This window comes from Morus notabilis, unplaced genomic scaffold (genome assembly GCF_000414095.1).
Source record: "Morus notabilis unplaced genomic scaffold, ASM41409v2 Scaffold759, whole genome shotgun sequence".
NCBI lineage: Eukaryota > Viridiplantae > Streptophyta > Magnoliopsida > Rosales > Moraceae > Morus > Morus notabilis.
The window spans coordinates 416,426-440,330 of NW_010366029.1; the positions used below are offsets into that span (position 1 = coordinate 416,426).

The window sequence follows — 23,905 nt, forward strand, 5'->3', positions numbered from 1 at the left end:
AAATCTCGGGACAGGCCCTGTATCTCTCTCGATCTGCGTGGATTTGACTTCTTAGGCGCTCTCTTAGCCATCTCCGCTTACAACTGTTAGTGCGATCGACTTCCTGTTTTCATCGATCCCTCGGAGCGATCGACTGCCTTTGTACATTTTCTGCTTTACTTGCGTTCTACTCCAAAAGGAACCTTCGTCTAACGTGGCAGCTTAGGGCAAAGCTGTCTCCGATCATTAAATGTCATCATTTATGTCATGCCCCCAGACGGGGGTTAGTGACGTGGAAGCTTGTTTAGAAATTTAAACCTGTTTAAGAGACTGATTAACAACTTTCAGTACAAAAATTTAAATTTCAATCCAAAATATCCAGGTATTTTTAAACAAGTCCCGCTATTTATGAGAAATTCAGTTACAAGAAAAGTGGTGGAATTTCCAACCAAACCAGTTCAAAACCTCACCCCTAGTATCATGTCAGGAATTCCCACAGGTTTAACAATACATGAATATAAATAAAAGTAAATGTTGACATCAACCACAATTTAGTAATATTTGAGTTTACAATCCATGATTTAATACATGCCTTAAGATAGAAGGAAAGGAAAATACAACTCTTCACTTCTCGAAGACGGGTCCACCACACCGAGAGTAGCTACCTACTCAGCACTACTCATCGCGTCGCCTGGAGGGGTTTAATACATTTAAAATAAGAAAAGTGAGCGGAAGGCTCAGCAGGATACAATTTTATAAAACATTGTAAATAAAGATACTCACGGTCCGAAGACATACACCGGAACTGATCGTCCATTTTAGAAAAAAGAAATACTCACATAGTAGTACTAAAATATTGGTATAATGAAAATATGCAGAGCCATAACACCACTGAGCAAGAAGTGGACTGTATGGGTTTCAGGACCTGCCCTCAAGGATATGTTCTCATATCCCGAACTCTGAGGCCACCATGCGTTTTATCATTTCTTAAAATATTTCATTTTAAGAAATGATACTTTTTAAAATCTCATTTTCAAAATCATTGGAAACTCAATAGCATTATTTATGCTATTTCCTTAAAAATTATTTTTCTTTAAACATATTTTATTCTAAAACATTGTCATTGGCCAAAACAGTTGAATCATGGTTATCAAGGATATGGACAAGAATATCCTACCTCTCATATATCAAACTTGTGGCTATCTTCACGTAGCCCTAGCTCCACTTGTCTTTGAAGCTCTAATTCCAATCGTGCCACTAATTTCGTCATCAAAATCAACGATTTAGAGTTTAATCTTTTCCACTAAACATTCTTGTTTAATTATATACAATTGTATCATCTTAGTGTGCCTTAACGTAAAATCAAAGCTTACAAATGATTCTTAATTCAAATCACGATTCTTTGGGAATTGAGATTCGTTCTGAAAAATCAAATGGGAACAAGGATCAATGTGGCCAATCCACTCATTTTAAGTTATCAAATGAAGTTGGGTCGGTTCTACATCGAGTTTCGAGATATAAATAGGATTTTTGAACTGTTTGGGGTCGGCCTTAGTGTGAATTGGTCAACCGGTGACAGAGGAATGTAACTAAACCGGTCGACTGGTGAATGGGTGACCTGTTGACCTGTGGGGAAAATTTCAAGGCAAAAAATGGCCGATCCGCAGTAAACAAAGCCAAATCCTATAATTTCGGGTTCAATTTCAACATATTCTCAATAGAAATTTGTAAATCTAGGTTCCAATCAACAAATGGGGTTCAAAGAATCAAAATACCTATAAATTTCATCAAAACACATTCGAAATTCATTCGAAAACAAATTTAAACCAAAAATCACCAAACTCGACTAAAACGAGTTCCACAAGACTAAATCCGAAAATCCAAAGTGAGTTTCAAAGAGTTTTACCTTGATCTAAGCTTCGATGTTGAAAACCTTTTGGAAATCTTCATTTTTGGTTCAAATCCGGCCCAAAATCTGCTTGAGAGAGAGAGAGGAAACTTTGAGAGAGAGGGAGAGAGAGATGAACGGGAGAGAAGGATGAACGAGAGATGGAGAGAGAGAGAGAGAGCTCGGTGGGAGGGAGACGAGAGAGAGAAAGGAAGAGACAAGATAGAGAGAGAGAGGGAGAGTGAGAGAGTAACAAGAGAAAGAGAGAGAAATTAAGGAAAAGAAAGAAAAAAAATGGGGGAAAAATAATAAGGAAAGACAAATAAAGTGGAGGGGGTGGAAGCATGTATTTTCACATACTTCCAGGGTGAAATCATAAATACTAAAAGTAAGTTTAAAAGTTCTTGATTAATTAAGAGAAATTAAATTTAGGCACACTAATAATCCACAATTAGCATAATTAAACATGTTTAATTTTTAATGGTGCTACAATTTATGACGTGAGTCCCATCTAAAGTCTAGATTAGGGTTTGGAATTTTTACCCTACAACAATATTAATTAAAAATAAAGGGTGAAAATCTAAGACTAATGCATCCTAAGGGGTATTTGTCTTCTTTTCCCTTGAGAAAATCAATTAATTGGATTCTTGCTTCTTGGCCTAAATACATTTGACTTTAATCAAATATTATTCCCAAGCATATATTCTGTTCTATTGTTGTAAAAAAATATTTGCATTATTGTGCCTACAGCCTCTAAGAACTGAGTATATTTCTTTATGCAAAGCTTAATATAATTAATCTGATATTCGCTATGCACGGCTATAAACTAATTTTTTGTAGGCTTAGTAATGATTAACGTTTTTAATAATACCTTAGATTGTTTAATCTTTACCAATCCATCAGAGTCTTGGTACCTAATTAAGAATTTAACTAAATTAATTGGCTTCCTGTATTGATAATCCCAGCTAACGAACCGAGCCAATTAGCGACATCTCTTAGCTTTGCGTTGGCAAATTTGACCAGAAATTATAATTCAGTCGTTTTAGTTTGGCAGATCGCTCGAATCTCTGTTATTGTGAAAAAGGAATAGAGAAATAGTCTAAATGTAGACACAAGGCATGCAAAATATGCACAACTAGCTAATAATTGGTTAATTTTGATTGGACCAGACCAGAGTATATATAGAACTGTCTTAGGACATGATTAATGGGGTCAATTACAACTTGATTAAGGAAGATTATTCCCATCACTAAGTCGATCAGAACCTTATTAAGAAACCTTCAACATATACATATCTACAACCACTAGGTAGGTAGCAACTAGCGCTTGCTAGGAAACCGTTATTAATGAAAGTCAAATTAAATTTGGATTTTTTCATGCTACTAATTAACTATTGTTAAGAAGAAAATATAGCTTTGTAGTTAGCCTAGCTGTTGAGATAACAGAATTAGTGTACTAATTGTAATGATCCTTGTCGTCTTTTTTATTTTAATTTTATAATTAAATTTGAGTGAAGTTAGTTAGTTCTGTAACTTGGGAAGAAAAGACAGCTGGGATATTTGAGAGGCTAATTTGCCACTAATAAATTTTGTTTTGTTTGTAAGTTGATCGTGATTCGTGAAACCAATCACAGAATTATATTAACAGTCTCATAAAAAAAACATTCTTAATATACGAATTCTCAAATTTATACATTCTCAAACATTCTTATACATTGAAGTACGAATTCTCAAATTTAAACATTCTCAAACATTCTTATACATTGAAGTTTCTTTCTTGATGTAAAGGAAATTATAATCAAATTTGATGATTGTCAATTCTATTGATTCAATTTCTCATGAATATTTAGGGACCGCTTAGTTCGCTGATTCGAGTTTTTAATTCGAGTTGAGATGTGACTTTATGTGAGAGTTTTTTATTGTAGTAAAAAAGTTAAATATAACTGTTTCTGAGAGTTTTTTATTATAGCAAAACTCGAATCGGTGAAATACCCTATATGCAAGGGCAATAGAATAATGGAAATCAATATTGTGTATGCAATAATATAGTAAGAGATACATATTTTATTGGTGAGAGACCCAAAAAAATAATATCACAAAATACGGATCATATATTTGTGTGCATACTTGAGCTGTTATTTATAGTGTACTCTACACATGTTAATTAATTTGTTCGAAATGTATAACAGGATCTGCTGGAGAATCATAAGCATTACTCATGAATATGGTACAGTTTAAAGTAAAAAAGTATTGAATTGTTTATGGAGCTGATAATAGAAGTTTAGGTCTTGGAATGGTACTTGACATTCTAATCGTCTACATTTATATATATGTGTTTGTATAATGGTATGTTATATGTATAGGTCTGTATGTATGTAATAACCTATATGTGACATACGTTTATATGTATATTTTTAGTACTTGTATGTCAGTATCATGTGTGTGTAATGTGCACAAGTATATACACATATATATTAATATATATATATATATATATATTATATATAGATATGCTTGAAAAAAGTGACCCCATCTTAACTAAAATAACTTATCACAACTATACCAACCACAATGAATCTTAGGTTATACATCCTAATTTTTTATGTATATACATATTCATTTGTTGAAAGACTTCTGCGTTCTAGAGTAATATATACATACAGCCAATAAAAGAGACAACACCAGAAGAATACAACTTAGTAGTACTGTCGTTTTTGGCAGGTCATTTTCCATTTATAATACAATACATACGTATATCGTTTCCCAACCAATAGGTATTTTCTGTTGTTACTTACGTTATACATGTTCCAAATCGAGTTACTAGACATGGAAGTATTGTACGGAAAAGAAAAGACCGTATAGGTAAAATCTCCGCGTACATATACATGCAAATAAGATGTTGAAACTTCTATAAATTAACAGAATTTCACTTCATATGTTGTCCATCAAATTTTATCCTTTCGACTCTTTTTATTGGTTTCATTGTGCTAAAGACCCAGAACCTAAATCATACGTATATATAATTTTGAAATAATATTTAATGCGTAAATATTTTTATGTGGAGTAATGAACTTAGACACAACTAAGTCTAGAAGGGATTTGCAGAAGAGAATAATTAATTTGTTTTGCAGAATAATTTTATGGACTCTCATTTTCTACCAGGCACCACCGTTTATTAATCAAAGAAATAGTGTCATCGTAAGGAGGAATTACTTTTATCGTCAGTATCATAGGATTATTGGTTTTTTGTTTTTATTTTTTTTTCATTTGAGTCTTGACTTTGTTTGTAATGCTCCTTTTTTTTTTTTTTTTTAATCTCTCTTAAGTATCTAATCCACTAAAAAATAATAGAAAAGTACTCTTATAAATTTTTAATCTTTATTTAAGTTTCGCTTACTTCTTTAGCTCATTTTTCGAAACCAAATTAACATAAAACTCCACGCATTAATTCAAAAGTGTTGGGGTCTAAGTGTGACCCAATGATGGGGCGCTCACAATTAGGATTAGTTATAACATATAACAGCAACTCCAACCATGCTAGTCATTTCATGTTAGTTAAAATAGTTAATGATTTAACATTTTTTTAGTTTCTCTCCACTCCAACCATTAGCTAAATGGTTAGCTAATTTAGCTAAAACATTTTTTATTAACTAAATATAGTTAGAAAAAAGTTGCTAGCTATTCATTTTTTTATTATTTTATTCTTTGTTTTGACATAAAGTAAAAGTTAAAAAAAGTTATTTATATTTTAAACTAAAAAAATATTAAAATAATATACGTTTAATTAAAATAGAAAGTATTATTAGAATGATTCACTAAAAAGTTGCTAGAATTTAGAGAGTTCTCTTAGAGATGAACTCACCTAGTGAAATGTTGTGTATGAGTCTTCCAACTCTCACTCTTTCTCCTCTCCTTCCATAGATATTCTTCCCTGGGGGTTCTTGGGCTGTCAAAAATTGTGCATGTTCTAGTAATATATTCACACATAGCGAACGAGAAAATTATGATTCCTACTACTTTATTAGAGTGATGTTGATCGTGGATTGAAATTTGTCACCATAATTAATAAGTGAGTTGAACAATCTTCTTTACTATTACTCTGAAGCTAATAGGATGTTTGTTTCTCGTATTCGTCTCTAATTCTGAATCATGATTCATGATTTTCTACAGTGTTTTTCTCCCATAAAAAATACACGTAAAAAGAAAATGATTCTGAATCATAGTTTTAAATCTATGAACCAAACATTCACTAAGTAATTCTAAAGTACGTTCCTCAAAATTGTTTTCTCTAAAATATTACTTATTCAATGTTTTTCAGATATATAAATTACTATCCCGAAAAGATAAAAACCCATGACATGAATCGTGAAGTTGACTACATTCGTACCCAAGTAGTAACTAACGTCGACAGACAACAATAAAAGGAAATTCTTTATCAAAAAAAAAAAAAAAAGAAAGAAGGAAGAAGCCTATCAACAACTGTAATCGAAGAAAAGAAAATTTAAAATAATTAATAATAATAATAATAATTAATTAATTACTGGGAAGAGTGTATGTACAGACACACATAAACACAGAAATAAATAACTAAAGTACTCTAGAGTCACTAGCTAGATATATAAAACTCGATTATATATAGCATGTACATGTACATGTAATAATATATACGTATGTATATGTATATTTATATACTTCTTCTCTTATGTAATAAGCTAGATAAAATTTTTCCCTGCAATATAGTAGTGATCTAGTATCTTTTGTCATTTGTCAAGTAGGTCTCTCTATAGATATCACATGTTTAGAATCATTGCAACGTGAAACCGATAGGTATTCCAATACACTGCCCAACTTTGAAATTATTTTGGTCTTGTTAGGCATAATGTTTTAAATTTTTGATCCACTTGATTACGTTTACATTAAGCAACGCATATAATAGAGGATTAGAGATACATCCATCAGATTTGTGTCTTTTTCTCGTAATTTATCCTTAGGACACTAGGTTAGTTGACAAAATAATTAGTGTATCAGACTTGGCCCCTTTATTAATTTTCTCTTAATTTATCTCTCAAGTCTTAAGAGACAAGATTGGTACTATGTAAAATTTTTGTCATATCCCTATGTCGTAAGTGTTCCAAAACTTATTCACACAACGTATAGTGATCATATTGATATTGCTATGCATACCATATAGAGAGCCTAGCTAACCTTAAGTGCAGCAATAAATAAATAAATAAAAATAAAAATTTACAACTACACAATTAAGTACTAGCTCTGTGTACAGTCGTCAACATTGCGTGATGATCATAACCTCATATATATATATATATATATATATATAGAAACACGTTTTTTTAATATTATATAATACAAACACTACCTAATCTAATGTGTATTTTTCTATATATATTCCTAATCACAAGTGTATTCCGGGATATAGAAATATCTAACCATGGTACTTTTCCTAAAGCTTTTTATTTATAGCAGAAATTAAAAGAAAAGGAAAAAATAAAAAAAATAAAATGAGTAGGTAACAAATGAAGAATAGTCCTTCTGAATAAAATGTAGGAAGAGAAAGTAGACTGCCTCCTTTCACCACGCAATTATTAAAGTCGAGACACACACACACACACACACACACACACACACATATATATATAGCCAATGGTGAAATTTAATTATTTGTCATTCATTATTTTTTTGGGGGTCTTAGGGTTTAGGTGGAAAGAGATATCATTTACAATTGCGAAAAAATTCCTATATATTTTAAAGAAAAGAGTTTCATTGGTTGGGCTGAATGAAACATTTTTAATTATTTTTGAAGGAATAAACCTTTGTTAATTATTTTTCTAAAAACAAACTCTTTGTTAATTCTTCATAGCAAATGAGATTTTGGGTTGACAAAACGACACACACACACACACATATATATAGACATATATTTATGCTACATATGAACTGTATGTATATATATTATATTCGACCAAAGAAGGCATGCGAAAATATATTTTTATTTGATGATCATCAAAATATAGTAGTTCCTACCTATATTAAAATGACAATACAACCTGTCAAAGAAATTCATTGTGTGCACAGTATTTGACATTCATTGTTCTTTTTTATTTTTGGGCCAATATCTCCTTATGAATAATTGCTCGTTAATCATTTCATGAAGTCATTGATTCATTAATCTCAATCAAGACAAAAGGGTGTTTTCCAATAATGCGCCTGCGCAAACAGTATATGAATGCTCTAATTTTTATTCTATTACACACCTGTCCCTCTTTATTGGATGTCCTACATTCCACGTTTCTCAAGCCAATTTGAAGATCAAGATTAGAAAATCAATAAATTGTTTTATATATAAAATTCAACTCCAAGGTTTGAATTTTCGTCTTATCAAGGTGATGATCTATTGCTTGCAAAACCAACTTGTCGGTAGGGCAAAGTGATTATGTTATATTATATATGAAGATTAATTTGTCTTTTCTCCAGTTTTCTAGCATCTTTATTTTTCTTAAAAAAAGAAATTCCTCCTTAGCTTATTAGGTGTAAATTAACGGTAGACTTATACGGGTACAATAATAATATCTAAACTGACATTGAGTGATTAATTGCATCATGTTAGATTTACATGCTATTTGATTCGATATAACTTCTTCATTAGTTAACTGTAGCTTATACAACTAGAGGTTAGAGCTCTTAATAACCTTCCTTATTACTAGGAGTGGCAATTCGGATTGGCGGGTTGTGTTCGTGTCGTGTTGATCCCCTCAGTTGACACGAATAGGTCTGACACGAATACGACCCGTTTATTAATCGTGTTGAAATACAAAACCCAAACGCGACTTGTATATTGACGGGTTGACACGACACGACACGAATAACCCGTAAACGTGGCGTGTCAACCCGTTGATTACTTGTCAACCCGTTTATAAAATGGGTGATAAATGGGTCGTGTTAACCTATTTATGAACCTATTTATAAAATAAGTGATAAATGAGTCGTGTTAATCTATTTCTGAACCTATTTTTTAACATGTTTATAAAATGGTTAATAAACGGGTTGTGTATTCATGTTACCCAAATATGACACGTTTAATAAACGGGTTATGACGGGTCAATTGCGAGTTGGCAGGTCAACCTGAAAATGACACGTTATTTAATCGTGTTTCGCGGGTTCGACCTGATTTTGACCCGTACCTATTTATGATAAACCCAAACCCGCTAATTTCGTGTGAGTTTCGAGTCGTGTCGTCGTGTCGCTACCCGGATTACACAATATTCTCAATGAAATTCAGTCTTCTAATATTAAAAAATAATATACTCACCATTAGTATTTGAATAATGCTAGAGTTGTCAACTTTTATTTCAATTAACGTGGCATGTAAATCATTATAACTTATGTTTGTTGATGTATGTTTAAGAAATATTAAAAAAGTTATATCTACTAGTGAAAAAATAATAAAGTTATTTATTGCATGAGTTAAGTTTGTATAAAAAAGTTGATATCCTTAGTACTACTGTTATGGTTTAATTGTTTAGGTTTATTATATATATATATATATATATATATGTGTGATAATATTGATGTAAGATCAAGTCCCCTCAAAAAAAAATTTTATTTTTTTATTTATTTTTAAATTCCCACCCTTCAAGAAATGGGGTTATTTTGAAAAGAATTTGGGTATATGAATTCGCCACTTATTTAAATGGGAGTCAACTCTCCTCTTAAGTCGCATTCCAATGAGAGGATTTGCATGTTCATTACTTCTTTGGCCCGTGAGAGGATTTGCTGAAGTAAATCATGAGATAAGGCATCTCCGTCATCCTGTTTAATTTCCATCAACAATTGACTGCTCAGTAAATTTGTGCGTAGAATATACAACACGGCTTGTCCTTTTTGAAACACGCATGATGAAAAAAGCACAAAAAAAGGATTGAGCCTTAGCTTTTGGGGAGTTTTGGTTTCCCATCAATAAGTATGGCGGTTGAATCTGATTATAATAAATATTTTTTTTAAATACATACTTAACAGTTAAAAATAAAAAATGATTGATAATTTATTTATTTTGACCTTACAAGTAAAACTTCTTAAATTTTTTGTGAGATGAAACACTGAAGAAATTTTTTTTTAGAAAAACACATCGATCAAATCTTAAGGAAATAATTATCTAGCAACCCCTTTAATAGAACTATCTTGATTGTTTAAATTTAAGCTGACCTAATAAGTTAGCTTAATTTTTAACTGTTTAAATCGATTTATTGTTTTGTAACTATATACGATGCATCCTAAAATAATAAATTGTAAGTCATGTTCGGAAGCTTATCCTCTTCAAGTTTAGTGATGGCTTGTTACAGAAGGCTTTTCAATCTTTTGTGGTGAAGAACTTATCGCATAGATTGATAATTACAGACTTGGGTCGGTAAAGCCTCTTGGTGTCCTTGGCTCATTGGCTGTAGACTAATTCCTATTGGTGTTTCTAAAAACAGGAACCTCCACCTTTTATAGTACAGTTAAAGTCCAATTAAATTAGAGTAATTAATGTACTTTGGTGGGTCTTCCAATCATAGTGTAAACTTTTTATTCTTTAGAACATTTGAGCCTCTAATTACTTCTTTAAAATAAAGAAGTGAAAAAAAAAAAAAGAAGAAGAAAAAGGACAAAGACCTTCACATTGTTCTTTTTTATTTGAGTCTTTCTATATTTCTTTATTCTAAAACAGCAGAATTTCAACTAATCATTGCCTTAATAAGTACCGGACCCTTTTGTGGTCGGCCGGCCATGAACCCATCACAGCTCCTCAATTCCTCTTTCTCTCTCTCTCTCTCTGTCTCTCATTCATGTACTTTTGAACTTCAAAAGAAAGGTGTAAAAAAAAAAAAAGAGATTTCAAAATCTCTTTCTGTGGGGAAAATGGGGTGCAAGTCATCAGACAAGCCAAAGCCAAAACACAGGAAGGGCCTCTGGTCACCAGAAGAAGACCTGAGGCTTAAAAGCTACATCCTCAAAAACGGTCATGGATGCTGGAGCTCCGTCCCGATAAACGCCGGTGAGCTCCGAGATCCTTTCGATCACCTATGTTGTGCATAATATATACACATATGTACATGTTTTCCTGAGAAATTTACAGGGCATCTCCTTATTTAAGAATATGTATGTGCAAAAAAAAAAAAAAAGAACATTTGTTACATTGCATTTTACAACGATTTTAGTATATTTTCTGGCATGTCATAAAACTTTTTCTTCAGGCATTGCTTGATAGCCCTAAACTGTGCCTTGGAATATCGTTGACTTGATCTCAAGTGCTATAGTATAAGTCTAAACAAACTCTGTTTTACTTCTATGAAGTTGCATTTTGGTTGATTTCAGTGTCGGCACTAGTTTATCATAAATTAACTATTTGTGGAAAAACTAACAAGGCAAGAGAAAATCAATGAAGTTAAACTTTCTTGCAGGATATGGTGTTTCATATTATTTTGTTATGTGTAATGCACCTTACAGGGGTTTATAGTGTATTTTACACAAATCAAAACAACATACAAAAAGGGCAATTATCCAAAATAAAAAATAAAAAATAAAAAATAAAATATGCAAGGAAATGTTCTGAACTCAGGGGAATGGCAGATAAAGATGCTTGGTATATTATCTTCTATTGTTCCATTCGTCATCAAATCAGAGCGTGTTTATTTCGCTAATTCGAGTTTTTAATTTAAGTTGAGATGTGATTTTATATGAGAACTTTTTACTCTAATAAAAAAATTAGATGTGACTGTTTCTGAGAGCTTCTTACTGTAGTAAAACTCAAATTCTAAATTTAAATTGGTGAAATAAACAGGATCTCAGTTTAGTTCAAAAGCTAGATAATAAATAAATAATACATTTTTTAAGTCTATACTCCATTGGATAAATTATGTGGCATGATTACTGTCAGAAAGTGATACCTAATTTTCATCTTGTCCCATATATGAGGCACAGCTAATTTCTCTTGTCTATTTGTTTTTTTTTTTTTTTTTTTTTTTTTTGGGGGGTAGTGCTGGGGAATTGGAATTCATTAATCAAATAATCAATTCATTGTTTAAACTGCTTCATTGTCCAATTAAAGAACTTTGAAGTATCATTCAATAATTATTTATTGTATCATTTACACATTTTTCTCACTTAAAATTTTGAGAGTTGGTAGATGGCATCTTGAGTCAACAACAATAGAATTTTTGGCAACTGATGTTTTAAGAGAAAGCTATTGACAATGACTTTCATTTAAATAGGACAGAATGCGCTCATCATTTTTTTTTCTTTTTTTTGTTTCTTATCTTAAGACGAATAATTTTACATGCAGGATTACAAAGGAATGGAAAAAGCTGCAGATTAAGGTGGATAAATTACTTAAGGCCAGGATTAAAGAGAGGGACATTCAGCAAACAAGAGGAAGAGACAATTTTGACCCTTCATCAGATGTTGGGAAACAAGTAAGCAAGAAATATACCCCTATTGAATATGTAAACGAAACATGCAGACTTAGGATTGTTTTGTTGAGGGATTCGTACCCCAATTCGAATCATGGTTCATGATTTGCTACAGTATTTTCTCTCACAAAAAATACACGTAAATCAAAAATGATTCTAAGTTGCTTGAAATTAGTAAATATCAATTATCCTGGATTAATGTTACCTATAATAAGACAATAGAGCATATGCTCTTTCCACCACTTGATCAAATCCAAAGTCTGACTATGTGGCTAAAAAGTGCTTTACACATTTAGTACGTGATCAATATTGACAAAATCCGGTCATTTCTTATAAAATAATTTAAAAAAAAAAAAAAAAAACTCTCATTCTACCATATAGCGATAATTTAGTTATTTTTTTAAATGTTTTTCTTCCTTAATGGGTTCCACTCACACTCTCATTCTATGTTTTATAAGATGAGAATGGCCTATTTCTTCTCATGTCGTTCATAGGTATAATATTCTCTCTAATAAATTCAAATAGATAAAAAAAAAAAAACTCTCATAGTACTAATAATAATTTTTTTTTTTAATGAACAGGTGGTCTCAAATTGCGCAGCACTTGCCAGGAAGAACAGACAATGAGATAAAAAACTACTGGCATTCATATTTGAAGAAGAAAGTGGCGAAAACTGAGGAAATAACAAAAACAAAAACTCAGTGCACCTCTTCAAGCTCAGACAACAACAACAACAACAACAACGAACTAGAATATTCTTCACCCTCCTCGGAGAATCAAGCCGACCGAATTCCGAGTCACCAATCATTGGAAAAAACAGGAATCAAATCTCCAACCAACTCCTTCCCACATCATGATCACCTTAACTATGACTTCTCTAAGGATGTTCAGGCTTCTAGAAGCTCACTACCAAAGCTTTTCTTTGCGGAGTGGCTTTTAATGGACCATCACCAAGCCCATGGCTCTAGCTCTGCCAACACGGTCGAGCCTAATTTGGTTCCTAGAGAAGGATTTGGTCATGGTTTGAGTCTCCAAGATGCTGTGATGGGACATGGTTTTTTAATGAACGAGGGAATCTTTGGAGGCCATTTTCAAGATGAGATCGTTGGTCATGATGAGATGCTTAATTCGGAGCTTAAGTTTGAGGATCAAATTTCAGGAAGTGGGTTTGTTGACTTTATATCTGGGGGTGATGTTTGTATTGATTTCAACGTGGATAATGACGTAATGTACATATAATTAGGGGGATATTCCAAAGGACCTCTAATTGTACATCTTTGAATAATACCAAGAGGCCAATAAAGAAATTAAGTCCATTTGTATTAAATTGAAAAGTGAGTTTGGAAATAGATATATAAGTTTAATTAGTGTTTATTTTTCCCATTGGCTGCTTCTGGAGACACCCTTTGATTATCGTCTTTGGTTTCATTCGGCTCCTTTATGGAAGATGGATAAATTTCGAGATGGAAGATATCAATGTCGTTGGTAAACGAAAACCACCTCGACCGGATCAGAGTGAAAAAAACAATGTCGAATCAGGCGTCTCTTTCTTTCTTTCTTTCTTTGTTTCTTTTCCTTTTTCTTTTTTTTTTTTTTTTGATAAAGATTATTTGTTTCTGTATAGTATTCAATCAATCAACTTTCAATAAGACCAGATGTTAACTGTCCTTGTTCTTGACTTCACTAGGTGGTGCAATATTGTTTGAAGTCAATTAAAAAAACACAATGACCATGACAGAATATGAAATAAAATATAAACCAAAAAGCTGATAGTTGGAAGTATTGGTTCTTTTTCAAACCTGCAATTTTATTTTTCCCTTCTTCAAGACAGCCAGACGCTGACGATTGGTTGGGAGGTTGCCACCCATTATATATATAGAGAGTTTGTTTAGTCCTCAGCGAAAGACTATGTTACGTAATAACACAGAGATCGTGTAATATGTCATTTATTCTATATAATAATAATGTTGAAATGTGTAATAGCTAGACGGAATTAATTTAAATTTATTATTATTACACGATTATAACGTAATTATCAACGAGATAAATATTATATCACACCTCTTACTTTTACATGTTACAACTTAGGACTAAAAGCAGTAAACATGTACTCTTTTGACGTCTCATGTAAATTTAGTCTACAATTACATATAAGATTAGTAATTAGGCTTCATGTCTACAATTCATATCTTCTCCACAAAACTACTAGACATTTTGTTTATACATAAACACACACACACACATATATTTTGAATCTCGAACCATATAATAACATACATAATTGCAATGCTAGATTTAGGAAGTAATCTAGGTGGCAATTTTGGTCTAAGTTAGTGAGAAGATAAGAACTTTTCATCTTCTGCACAATACCTTTTTTTTCTTTTTAAACTGTACAATTCTGATATTTTGTTTATCTAGTTAATTAGCTAGTTCATGTGGGGTGACACACTAAAGACCCTCATGATCACCTACAAGAACCACATGATATATACAAATATATACTGGTCATTTATCAAGTATACTTGGCCAGGCTGAATTTTAATCAGCAATTAAAGACTTGAAATCACAAAGCTCTCTGTCATGATCAAGCTGGCCCATAAAAGAACAATCGTTACAACAAGTATGATCGTGATAGGCGTCCATTTAACTGCAATCACCTGTATGTGAAAAGAAAATAAATCAAATTGAGCCAAGTAAAAATCAAGGCAATGTCAAGAGATTTTAAAAACAAAACTTACCTCAAGGCGCGGGGAACCCCATATTGAGGAAAAGGCACGAGGAGTTGACGACGGCGATGATGATGACGATGTTATTTTACCTAAGATTAATTTAGGGATAAGTAGATTTTCATGATATTGTAATTTGTAAATGAGTCTCGCCAATATATAGATAGATATGCAAGTGAAGATTTACCTGAATTTCTCCTCCTTGCTAAGATATCTGTCAGGTTTTCTGTGACAATATCCAAATGTTGGTTGCTATTGTTAGCATTAAGCTTTGAAAGGTTGGCTTGTGTTCTTGTATCAATGTATTGCTTTCTAACGTTTCCGATAATAGTATCTGCAAATCAAACCAAAAGCATTACAAATGTTTGATAAGCTGATCATCACAGCATTTGGCGTGGGCTGTTTAATTACTGTCTAATGTACTTGATATAATAAACTTGGAAATTATGGAAAAGAAATTGTTTACCAAATCGGACAAAGCTATAAGGTCTTTTGATTTTCTCTATGAGACTAGAATCGAACTTCTGAAACTCCTTTTGCAAATCTTGAAGATAATGGAAGGCTAGTTTTCTTGGATATGAAGACTCGGACAAGGTAATGAAAGTGATTCCATTCTCGACCAGGTAGCTTAATTAGTACATAAAGTAAAATTAACAGAATGATTAACATGGTCAATTGCTATAACTCATAGTTTTGTGCATTTATTTGTGAAAGTAACATATAGAATGCCAAAAAAAAAAAAAAAGGATACTAGAAACAATGGTGATCGACACGGATGATCGTCTTGGAATGTTGCAAGGCTCCTCTCGAGATTTCTTTGAGTATGAACTCTCCTTGTTGCTTGTAAAAAGAGAAGCCTTCATTCTCTTCATTCACGTACCTAGGTCCATGTGCAAGAGGCAACCCATCACTCACCCTTCCAACTATTGTTAGCTTTACCATATATATGTACGTGTGTGTGTGTCTATATATATATATATATATATATATATATTCCAAAAGGAAACTGTAATAAAATTAGATGATATCTCTCAAATCTCAATGGACATGACTAATGGCTTTAAGGAGATTAGCTCTACCTTATATTTGTTGACGGATTTTGAATGCAAGGAGGGAAAAAGTTGGCAAAGGGGGAGGGGAAAGGAACTTGGAGATGAAGTTATTCCTTGGGTGTCCAAAATGACAAAAAAAAAAAACAAAACAAAACCATTAGCGCCAAAAGTATATTCGTTTCCTTTCCTTTTCCTCCTTAATCTTTCACATTATCTTCTCATGTTTCAAACTTTCAATATATACTTGGGAATATAAAAGGGTTTATTATGTACCCACATGCAAATCTAGGGAATTTCCCCCAAAAAACTTTAAGATAATGTGGCACTTTAATTTTCCAACTTTTCTAAAGTTATAACAAAATTTCTCATGACCTGTCATAAGTATCAAGAAAGAGCAGCCAATTCTCCTCTCTAAACCTAAATGTAAGTATGTTTGCCTGTAATTGTCCCCAATATCAAAAGCAATACTTTGTCCTTTAAAAAAATTAAAAAGAAAGAGAGAGAAAATAAAAGAAGAGTGGGAGTGATGTATATTTTTTAAGCCAAAGCAATAAATAGACATGATCGTCATTTAATATTCTTAATTTCTTATCCTATCAAAAAAAAAGATTGGCATTTAATAAACTCTTATTTGGCGATGGAGAACTATAACATTGCCGTGTCGCCGACAATGTCAGTCTCAACTCTCTTACGTTGGCAGACGGCGGACTCAAAGTCTTTCACTTATCTTACACGGCTTAAATTGTAGTACAAGTAATAACTGAATTTCAAACGTCTTTAGCAAGAATAATAAATAAGTGAAACGAGCCCAAAACAATAACGAGCCATAAGTTAATCATGTTTAATGCTATCTTGTCCGTTTGAAATTCATTTTAAAAAAATTTATTTTTTATATAAAAATAAAAATAAAAATATTTTTAATCTCAGACATAAATCCTTTTTAAAAATACGTTTATTAATTTTATTAAAAAATTATTTTTAATATAAAAAAACTCATTAATATCTCTTTTTCTCTCTCTATTCAAAAAAAAATAAAAAATAAAAAATAAAAGATAATTAAAAATCATAAAACTCGTTTTTCTCATTTCAGTGGTAAAATTTCACAAAGTGTCAGACAGAGAGATCAGTAGTCAAAGGGGAAGTACATGTGGAAAAGATACGTTTTTAAAGCTTTCCAGAGCTTTTACTCCAGTAGTTGTTGTAGTTAATAACTCACAGCAATATCATAGAACCATCATGTCACTATGACTCATGTGTTATTTGGCAAAGTCCTCAGTTCCGCATCCGAATCAGCACATGTTATATGTCTCTGTAATACTTAATATTATACGTGTTAAATTATTATTTATTAAATATTATATTAAAGTAAATTATAAATCTATTTAATTTATTAATTTTAATTTTTAATTTAAATTAATATATTATATTATATGAGAGTTTTTTATTATAATAAAAAAATTAAATATGATTATTTTTAAAAATTTTTTACTGTAATAAAATTTAAATTTTAAATTTAAATCGGTGAAATGAACGAAACTTACATATTACACGGGCATACGAAAAAAGTTACAAGTATCTGACTGGTCAAATTGCTGGACTTAAAAACAATTCCTATGCATATGTACACACACATATATGTGTATATATATGCCAGGCTTTTTCAGTTCCTGCGAGTGATGAAGATGAAAATTAGAAAGAAACGATGTTGTGATGATCACAAAGATGGAGTGAGGAAAGGGGCTTGGACACCAGAAGAAGACAAAATCTTGGTTCGCTACATCAAACTCCACGGCTGTGGCTCCTGGCGTTGTCTTCCCAAACATGCTGGTCAGTTTCTTCTTCTTCTTCTTCTTCTTTTGGCTACTCCTTTGTATAGAGAACAGAGATAAAGAAATGAACTTTCTTTTGATCAGGTCTACTTCGATGTGGGAAAAGCTGTAGGCTGCGATGGAAAAATTATCTTCGGCCGGGGATAAAACGTGGTCCTTTTTCTGAGGAAGAAGAGAATACTATTGTCCGACTTCATAGCACGCTTGGTAACAGGTAATGCATTTACTTATTTCTATGTTTTTGTTTTGTTACTCTGTGTTTTATCTTTTCTCAAGTTCGAACCTTTTTTTTTTTTTTTGGGTGCTGCAAAAAGTATGGTGTTAGCTTACAAAACCAAAGTAGGAAAAAAAAAAAACAAGTTAGCAATCCATAGAGACAAATTACAAATAGAGAGAGCTGAGCTTGTAGGCTATGAAGTTTCTTAGATATTATAAAATCTTTAGCCCAGCGAAGTGTTAATTGTGACATTGTTACCAAAGTATTTTCTAGAGAAGTCTTGCAAGAATATTTGCGCCGGATAACCGAGGGAGAGAGTGCATCTCTGCTTCGGATATAGAACCCTTAAAAAAGTGGATTGTCCACATACCCTACTCACCGCCATGGTTTGGATTGGTTGTGGTTCGGTATAGTATTTTTTTTTCATAAAAAATACACGTAAATCGAGAATGATTTTAAATTCATGAATCAAACGTCATCTTAGTAATTATCATTATGGTAATTGACATTGTGTTTGGTATGTCAGAAAAGAAGTGATGAGGATCTTGAAATGCATGACTCCTATTTCTTATTCACTACAAATTTTACTTCATGATCAAAGGTTTCCTATTATCTCACGAGTACATGAAAAGGTTTTGCCTTTTCAATTAAAAATGTTGATTGGCTGCTAATGAATGATATTTAGAACCTAATGAAGATTTCCTTTTTTTTGGCGCAAAAAAAAAAAAAAAAAAAAAAAATCAGGGGGGCTGCCATAGCCTCTCAGCTTGAGGGAAGAACGGACAATGAGATAAAGAACTATTGGAACACTCATCTAAAGAAGCGTTTCATTTGCCTGGATGATAAGCGCCAACAAACCAAGTCATCCTCTCTCTTTATTCATCATATTGGCAATGTCGAACTCCAATCCCCTGCCACTCGCCACATGATTCAATGGGAGAGTATTAGAGTGGAAGCTGAAGTTAGATTGTCAATGGAACCATCACTGCTTTACTCGACGCCTAACGCGAATTCAGATCACTTCCTCCTCCTATGGAATTCCGAGGTAGGAAAATCGTTTCGCGAGATCAAAGTCAATGATGGAAGCATCTACAGAAGCCCTGCCTTCAAAACATTTTGCCATGCGAAATTCGGGTCAAATTCTAGTTTCCATGTGGAAGCATGTCGCACTAAGACCAGTCCCTCAACTGAAATGGCTCACGAGCAAGAAGAGGACAACTTCAAACGAAAGGCAAATTCCGACTCATCGGGCGAATGTGAATTGAGTGATTCTAGTTTATCAGTTTCAGAATTGCTGCTAGATTCCCCGAGTGACTATGATTCGGATTTACTTCTATGTAAAGAGAATGATTTTGCAATTTCCCTACAGAGAACCTAATTATGGCTGTTTGGATGAGATTGCCAAAGTGACCAAAACTTGGAGTTCATTACTATTTTATTTGTTAGAAATTACAACTCTCTTCTTCTGCTTATATCCGAGCAAACTTGTGATCAAACTTAATTGTCTAGAAAAAATAAAGAACTAATTCAACCCAAAAAAAAAAAAAAGATTATAATAATAAGGGAGCTTCTCCCGTGCACCACTATTTTTTGGACTACCGGTAGAAAACAAAATTTTTATCCGTTCGATTAAAATCGTCTGGTTAGAATTGAAGGAGACACACGTGATGTCAATTGAAGCGTATGCAGAGTAATACCATCTTACTTAGCATTGAAGTGTCAATTTGTAGTGCCCACCAAATTAAAAAAATGAAATTATTTTTGCAGTCACCTACTCCTTTTCTCTCTGTTTCTCCTGCGCTCATCTTCTCTCTCCTTCTAACTCCATGTTTCTCTTTCTCTCATGCTTTTATATTTCTCTCATTTTCTGCTCTTCAACCTTGCCTGTACCATGAGTTTGCTTCCAACAACAATATTTGACTTTGTGGCAAGAGAAAATATATGCAGAAGGTGATGAGAAAGAGAAAATAAATAAATATATATATATATTTGCGATTCTTAATGAATTTCTCGTTTGAGTTTGCATTTGGGTACGCCATTGAATTGATACAAATCATTTGGGGTTTGTTTTGTTTTGTTAATCTTTATCTGCACAAGGAGTGGAGCTCAGAAAAACTAACAAACAAGTAGCTGCAAAATAGTAACAATATTATCAAAAAGTAACTGGAGGGAAAAAAAAAAAAAAAAGGCATGTACTCAGGGTTGTTTTTTTTGAACAAAACAGACAAAATTTAAATTTGGGTTATAATTTTATTTAAGTTCATATTTTTTTATAAAATTTGAATTTAAACTCGAGTTTGAACTCGAATTTGAACTCAAGTTTATGGCTAAATTCGAGTTAAAGTTTTTTTTTTCAACTCGAGTTTAAAAATTTAAACTCAAATTAATAAAAAATATTTTTTTATTATTAAAAATGTAATAATTTTTTCATTTTAATTATGATTGAGATGATTTTTTTTATGCATTCACAACAAAAAGATAAATAAAACTCCACCAATATACCCTATTAAAATTTTTTATCACTATTGAGTTTTTATTAAAATATTATTTAAATATAAATTTAAGTTTTGACACATATAAATACAAACTGAAAAAGATTCTCAATTCAGATCATAATTTAAATGTGCACATCTAAATACAAACTCAAATTACAACTTCAACTCAAACTCAACTCAAAATTATTACCCAAATCACTCTAACTTAAAGATGTAAATGAACAACTCCTTTATCATTGTTGCCTCAAGAATAAGGGCATGATGAGTAAAATTTATCTCATCACAACTTTAAATTTAAAACAAAAAAAGTTTATAGGAAAGAAAATGAAATCTTTCTCCAATTTGGCAATTTTGGGGAATTTTTTTTTCTGTCTCCTGGGTTTGGTTCGGCGGGAAAGTTGGGAGGGCATGAAAAGAAACAAAGAGAGAGAGAGAGAGAAGGAAGGAGAGAGAAACGCACAACTTTTTTAGTGGGCTCATGAGTTGTAGGACAAGTTATTGACGTAGATTGTGGAGTCATTCAACTGAGTAGACACGTATCAAAAAGAGAAAATGATATTGATGCCACTTGTTCTTGTGATGGGTTCCATTCGGTAAAAGAATTACGATCTGTTTAGTTTATTGATTTAAATTTTTAATTTGAGTTTAGATATAATTTTATATGAAAGTTTTTTATTGTAATAAAAAAATTAAATGTGATTATTTATAAAAATTTTTTACTATAATAAAATTTAAATTCTAAACTTGAATCATTGAAATAAATAGGCCTACAAATATTTTGTACCCATGTGCACATTTAGAAGATATAAGTGTGGAATATAGACCAGTGAGTACCAAGTCAAATAAAATTTTACCGGACCTACTAATTGTGCCAAAAAAGAGGACTTAGAGGAGAAACTCCTAATATTTCAAAAAATTTCAATAATTCTATGGATATGAATTTCAACGTTGAAACCTCATATTTAATTTTTTTAATTAGCACTAATAATTTTTAATTTTTTTAATAAGTGATAGTTTAATTTTATAAATTATTTATGATACGTTTAATTTAATTTATAATTTAAAATTATTTTTATTTTACGCATACTTTTATAAGAGAAAAAATGATTCGAAATCCCTCTTCTTCTTTCCCGGTGTATTACAGCTGTCATCTTCTACCAATTATTCCTTTCTGAAAAGACATTAGACATGTGAGGTGGCAGAGTACTGCAGGAGGTTTTTGTCTGTGTGGGGCCCAGCTATTGCGTGTGAAATTTTACGGGATTACTATCAAGGGATAGAAATGATCAGCAAACAAAATAAAAATTATTTTTTCGATTAAATTTTTTATTTATTAAATTTATATAAAATTACATAAAAATTAAAAAATATGTAAATTTAATAATTAAAAAAATTTGACATATTAATACATTAGATTAGACATACTAGAGAATTTTTCAAACAAAAATAAAAAAGGGAGAAATTCGTGTGAAGTTGTAGAAATTGCATGATTTTGTGCCAGGGGAAAGATTTTGTTAGATATGCGCGATGTTGTTAGATTTGAGAGTCATGTGAACGTTTATATTAACCTTAAAAAAAAGTAATTGCATCAAAGGTTCCTAAACATTTTAATAGGTGAAAGATTAGTTTATCTTTTTTTTTTTTTTTTAGCAAATCACTCCTCAAACTCTTTGAATATGAAAATTTGTTATTTTAGAGTGTAACTTAAGTGTAATTTTTGAGTTGAATTTTATAACTTGAATTGAAGTTGTAACTTGAATAAAGTTGAGTAAAATTAAATAAAATTAAAACTTAAAAGAACGTGAATTTAAATAAAATTATAACTTAAATTTAAACTTTTTTTTGAGTTTTATTGTAAAAGAACAATAAGTCATTTTTGTTTATTTCTGTTATCTTTTAGACAGTATATGTCACGTACAATGCATATAATCTCATAAAAAAAGCATTTTAGTAAGTACATATGGTAAGTTTTAATAAAAATCAAAATAAAAAAATAATAGAGAAAAACAACTCACGTCCATTAAAAAACTATTAGATCAGATTAAAAAGAAAAAGAAAAAAGAAAAAAAATGAACTAATTTGGAACCAAATTAAACAAGCATGATTTAAACTCATGAGTTTGGAATCAAAACCATTCATCAGACATCAAACTTAAAAAAATAGAGGAAGAAAAATTTTGGGCTCGTTCAGTTCGCTAATTTGAGTTTTTAATTTAAATTTAGATGTAATTTTATATGAGAGTTTTTTATTATAGTAAAAAATTAGATGCGACTGTTTTTTAGAGCTTTTTACTGTAATAAAACTCAAATTTTAAACTCAAATCGGTAAAATGAACGAGGTCTTTAACAATCAAACGTCGAAGAAGAACCACCATGATTGTTTGTCTTTAGAACCAATCGATTTATGGGTCAAAATATCTAAATTTGAAGCACACCCAGACCGATTAATTGACCCCAAATCTCCTCAAACTATACTTGGATTTATATATCCATCGATAAAACTGTAATTTTCAAAGCTTTTCATAGTCAAAAATACAAAAACGAACATAAATAAAAATGAAATTTTCAATACTCAGATTGCTATGACTTTGATGAAGGAATTTCTAAAATTACAAAATACACAGAAGCCTAGGGCCCGTTTAATTCGCTGATTTGAGTTTTTAATTCGAGTTGAGATGTGATTTTATGTGAGAGTTTTTTACTGTAGTAAAAAAGTTAGATGTGATTGTTTGTGAGAGCTTTTTACTGTAATAAAACTTAAATTCTAAACTCGAATCAGCGAAATGAACGGGGCCTAAATTACACTTGGTGATGGCGGTCAAACATAAGAGTTTTTTATTTTATTTTTTTGTGCGCTTGAAGATTTTGGGTTCTTTAGATGGAGGAGTTTATATACACGGCTATGCAGATGTATCAAGACGATGTTGTTGAGGAAAGATGCTTTTATGTTTTGGGTTTTCTCTGTTTTTTCCTTGTTTTCTTGTCCAAATTTATAATTCAGTAAAAACTGGATAATATATGATATAGTACATATGTAATGGTCCAAATTCCTATTGAAGCTTCCTTCAGAATTCAATATTCCTTTAGAACCCAATTTTCCATCTAATCCCACACCGAAGTAAATCTCGACCCCAAATGATGCTACGCCGTTCAGCAAAAAAAAAAAAAAAAAAAAAAAAAAAGGTACGAATGTTAATTATATCCCATCTTAGCATCTAGAAAATCCATCGTAGAAAAATATTTTGAGAATGGGTTTAA

At 31.5% G+C, this 23,905-nt stretch overlaps 3 protein-coding genes across 3 annotated transcripts; 2 read left to right on the plus strand and 1 right to left on the minus strand.

The window, feature by feature from the left end:
* The first annotated feature begins 10,711 nt into the window (after positions 1 to 10,711).
* LOC21398859 (transcription factor LAF1) lies at positions 10,712 to 13,622 on the plus strand. Its single transcript, XM_010109134.2, has 3 exons — positions 10,712 to 10,915; positions 12,203 to 12,332; positions 12,911 to 13,622. Exons 1-3 carry the CDS (start codon positions 10,780 to 10,782, stop codon positions 13,566 to 13,568), a joined length of 924 nt encoding a protein of 307 aa, XP_010107436.1. The 5' UTR covers positions 10,712 to 10,779; the 3' UTR covers positions 13,569 to 13,622.
* A 967-nt stretch (positions 13,623 to 14,589) lies between these two features.
* Positions 14,590 to 15,997, minus strand: LOC21398860 (25.3 kDa vesicle transport protein). Its single transcript, XM_024172910.1, has 5 exons — positions 15,807 to 15,997; positions 15,522 to 15,682; positions 15,243 to 15,389; positions 15,068 to 15,147; positions 14,590 to 14,986 (listed from the first exon to the last, which is right to left on the minus strand). Exons 1-5 carry the CDS (start codon positions 15,995 to 15,997, stop codon positions 14,879 to 14,881), a joined length of 687 nt encoding a protein of 228 aa, XP_024028678.1. The 3' UTR covers positions 14,590 to 14,878.
* Positions 15,998 to 17,783: 1,786 nt separating this feature from the next.
* Positions 17,784 to 19,807, plus strand: LOC21398861 (transcription factor MYB41). The gene is made up of 3 exons (XM_010109136.2): positions 17,784 to 17,934; positions 18,021 to 18,150; positions 18,898 to 19,807. The coding sequence occupies exons 1-3, from the start codon at positions 17,784 to 17,786 to the stop codon at positions 19,529 to 19,531; spliced, it is 915 nt and encodes a 304-aa protein (XP_010107438.1). The 3' UTR covers positions 19,532 to 19,807.
* Positions 19,808 to 23,905: the final 4,098 nt, after the last annotated feature.

What these genes read in the sequence shown, in the direction of transcription:
- LOC21398859 (XM_010109134.2), top strand. Translation starts at nt 10,780, where the DNA reads ATGGGGTGCAAGTCATCAGACAAGCCAAAGCCAAAACACAGGAAGGGC. An exon ending in CTCCGTCCCGATAAACGCCG is followed by an intron (nt 10,916 to 12,202) that starts GTGAGCTCCGAG and finishes TTTTACATGCAG; the next exon opens with GATTACAAAGGAATGGAAAA. An exon ending in CATCAGATGTTGGGAAACAA is followed by an intron (nt 12,333 to 12,910) that starts GTAAGCAAGAAA and finishes TTTAATGAACAG; the next exon opens with GTGGTCTCAAATTGCGCAGC.
- LOC21398860 (XM_024172910.1), bottom strand. Translation starts at nt 15,997, where the DNA reads ATGGTAAAGCTAACAATAGTTGGAAGGGTGAGTGATGGGTTGCCTCTT. An exon ending in GTCGATCACCATTGTTTCTA is followed by an intron (nt 15,683 to 15,806) that starts GTATCCTTTTTT and finishes GTACTAATTAAG; the next exon opens with CTACCTGGTCGAGAATGGAA. An exon ending in TTATAGCTTTGTCCGATTTG is followed by an intron (nt 15,390 to 15,521) that starts GTAAACAATTTC and finishes TTTGATTTGCAG; the next exon opens with ATACTATTATCGGAAACGTT.
- LOC21398861 (XM_010109136.2), top strand. Translation starts at nt 17,784, where the DNA reads ATGAAGATGAAAATTAGAAAGAAACGATGTTGTGATGATCACAAAGAT. An exon ending in TTGTCTTCCCAAACATGCTG is followed by an intron (nt 17,935 to 18,020) that starts GTCAGTTTCTTC and finishes TCTTTTGATCAG; the next exon opens with GTCTACTTCGATGTGGGAAA. An exon ending in CATAGCACGCTTGGTAACAG is followed by an intron (nt 18,151 to 18,897) that starts GTAATGCATTTA and finishes AAAAAAAATCAG; the next exon opens with GGGGGCTGCCATAGCCTCTC.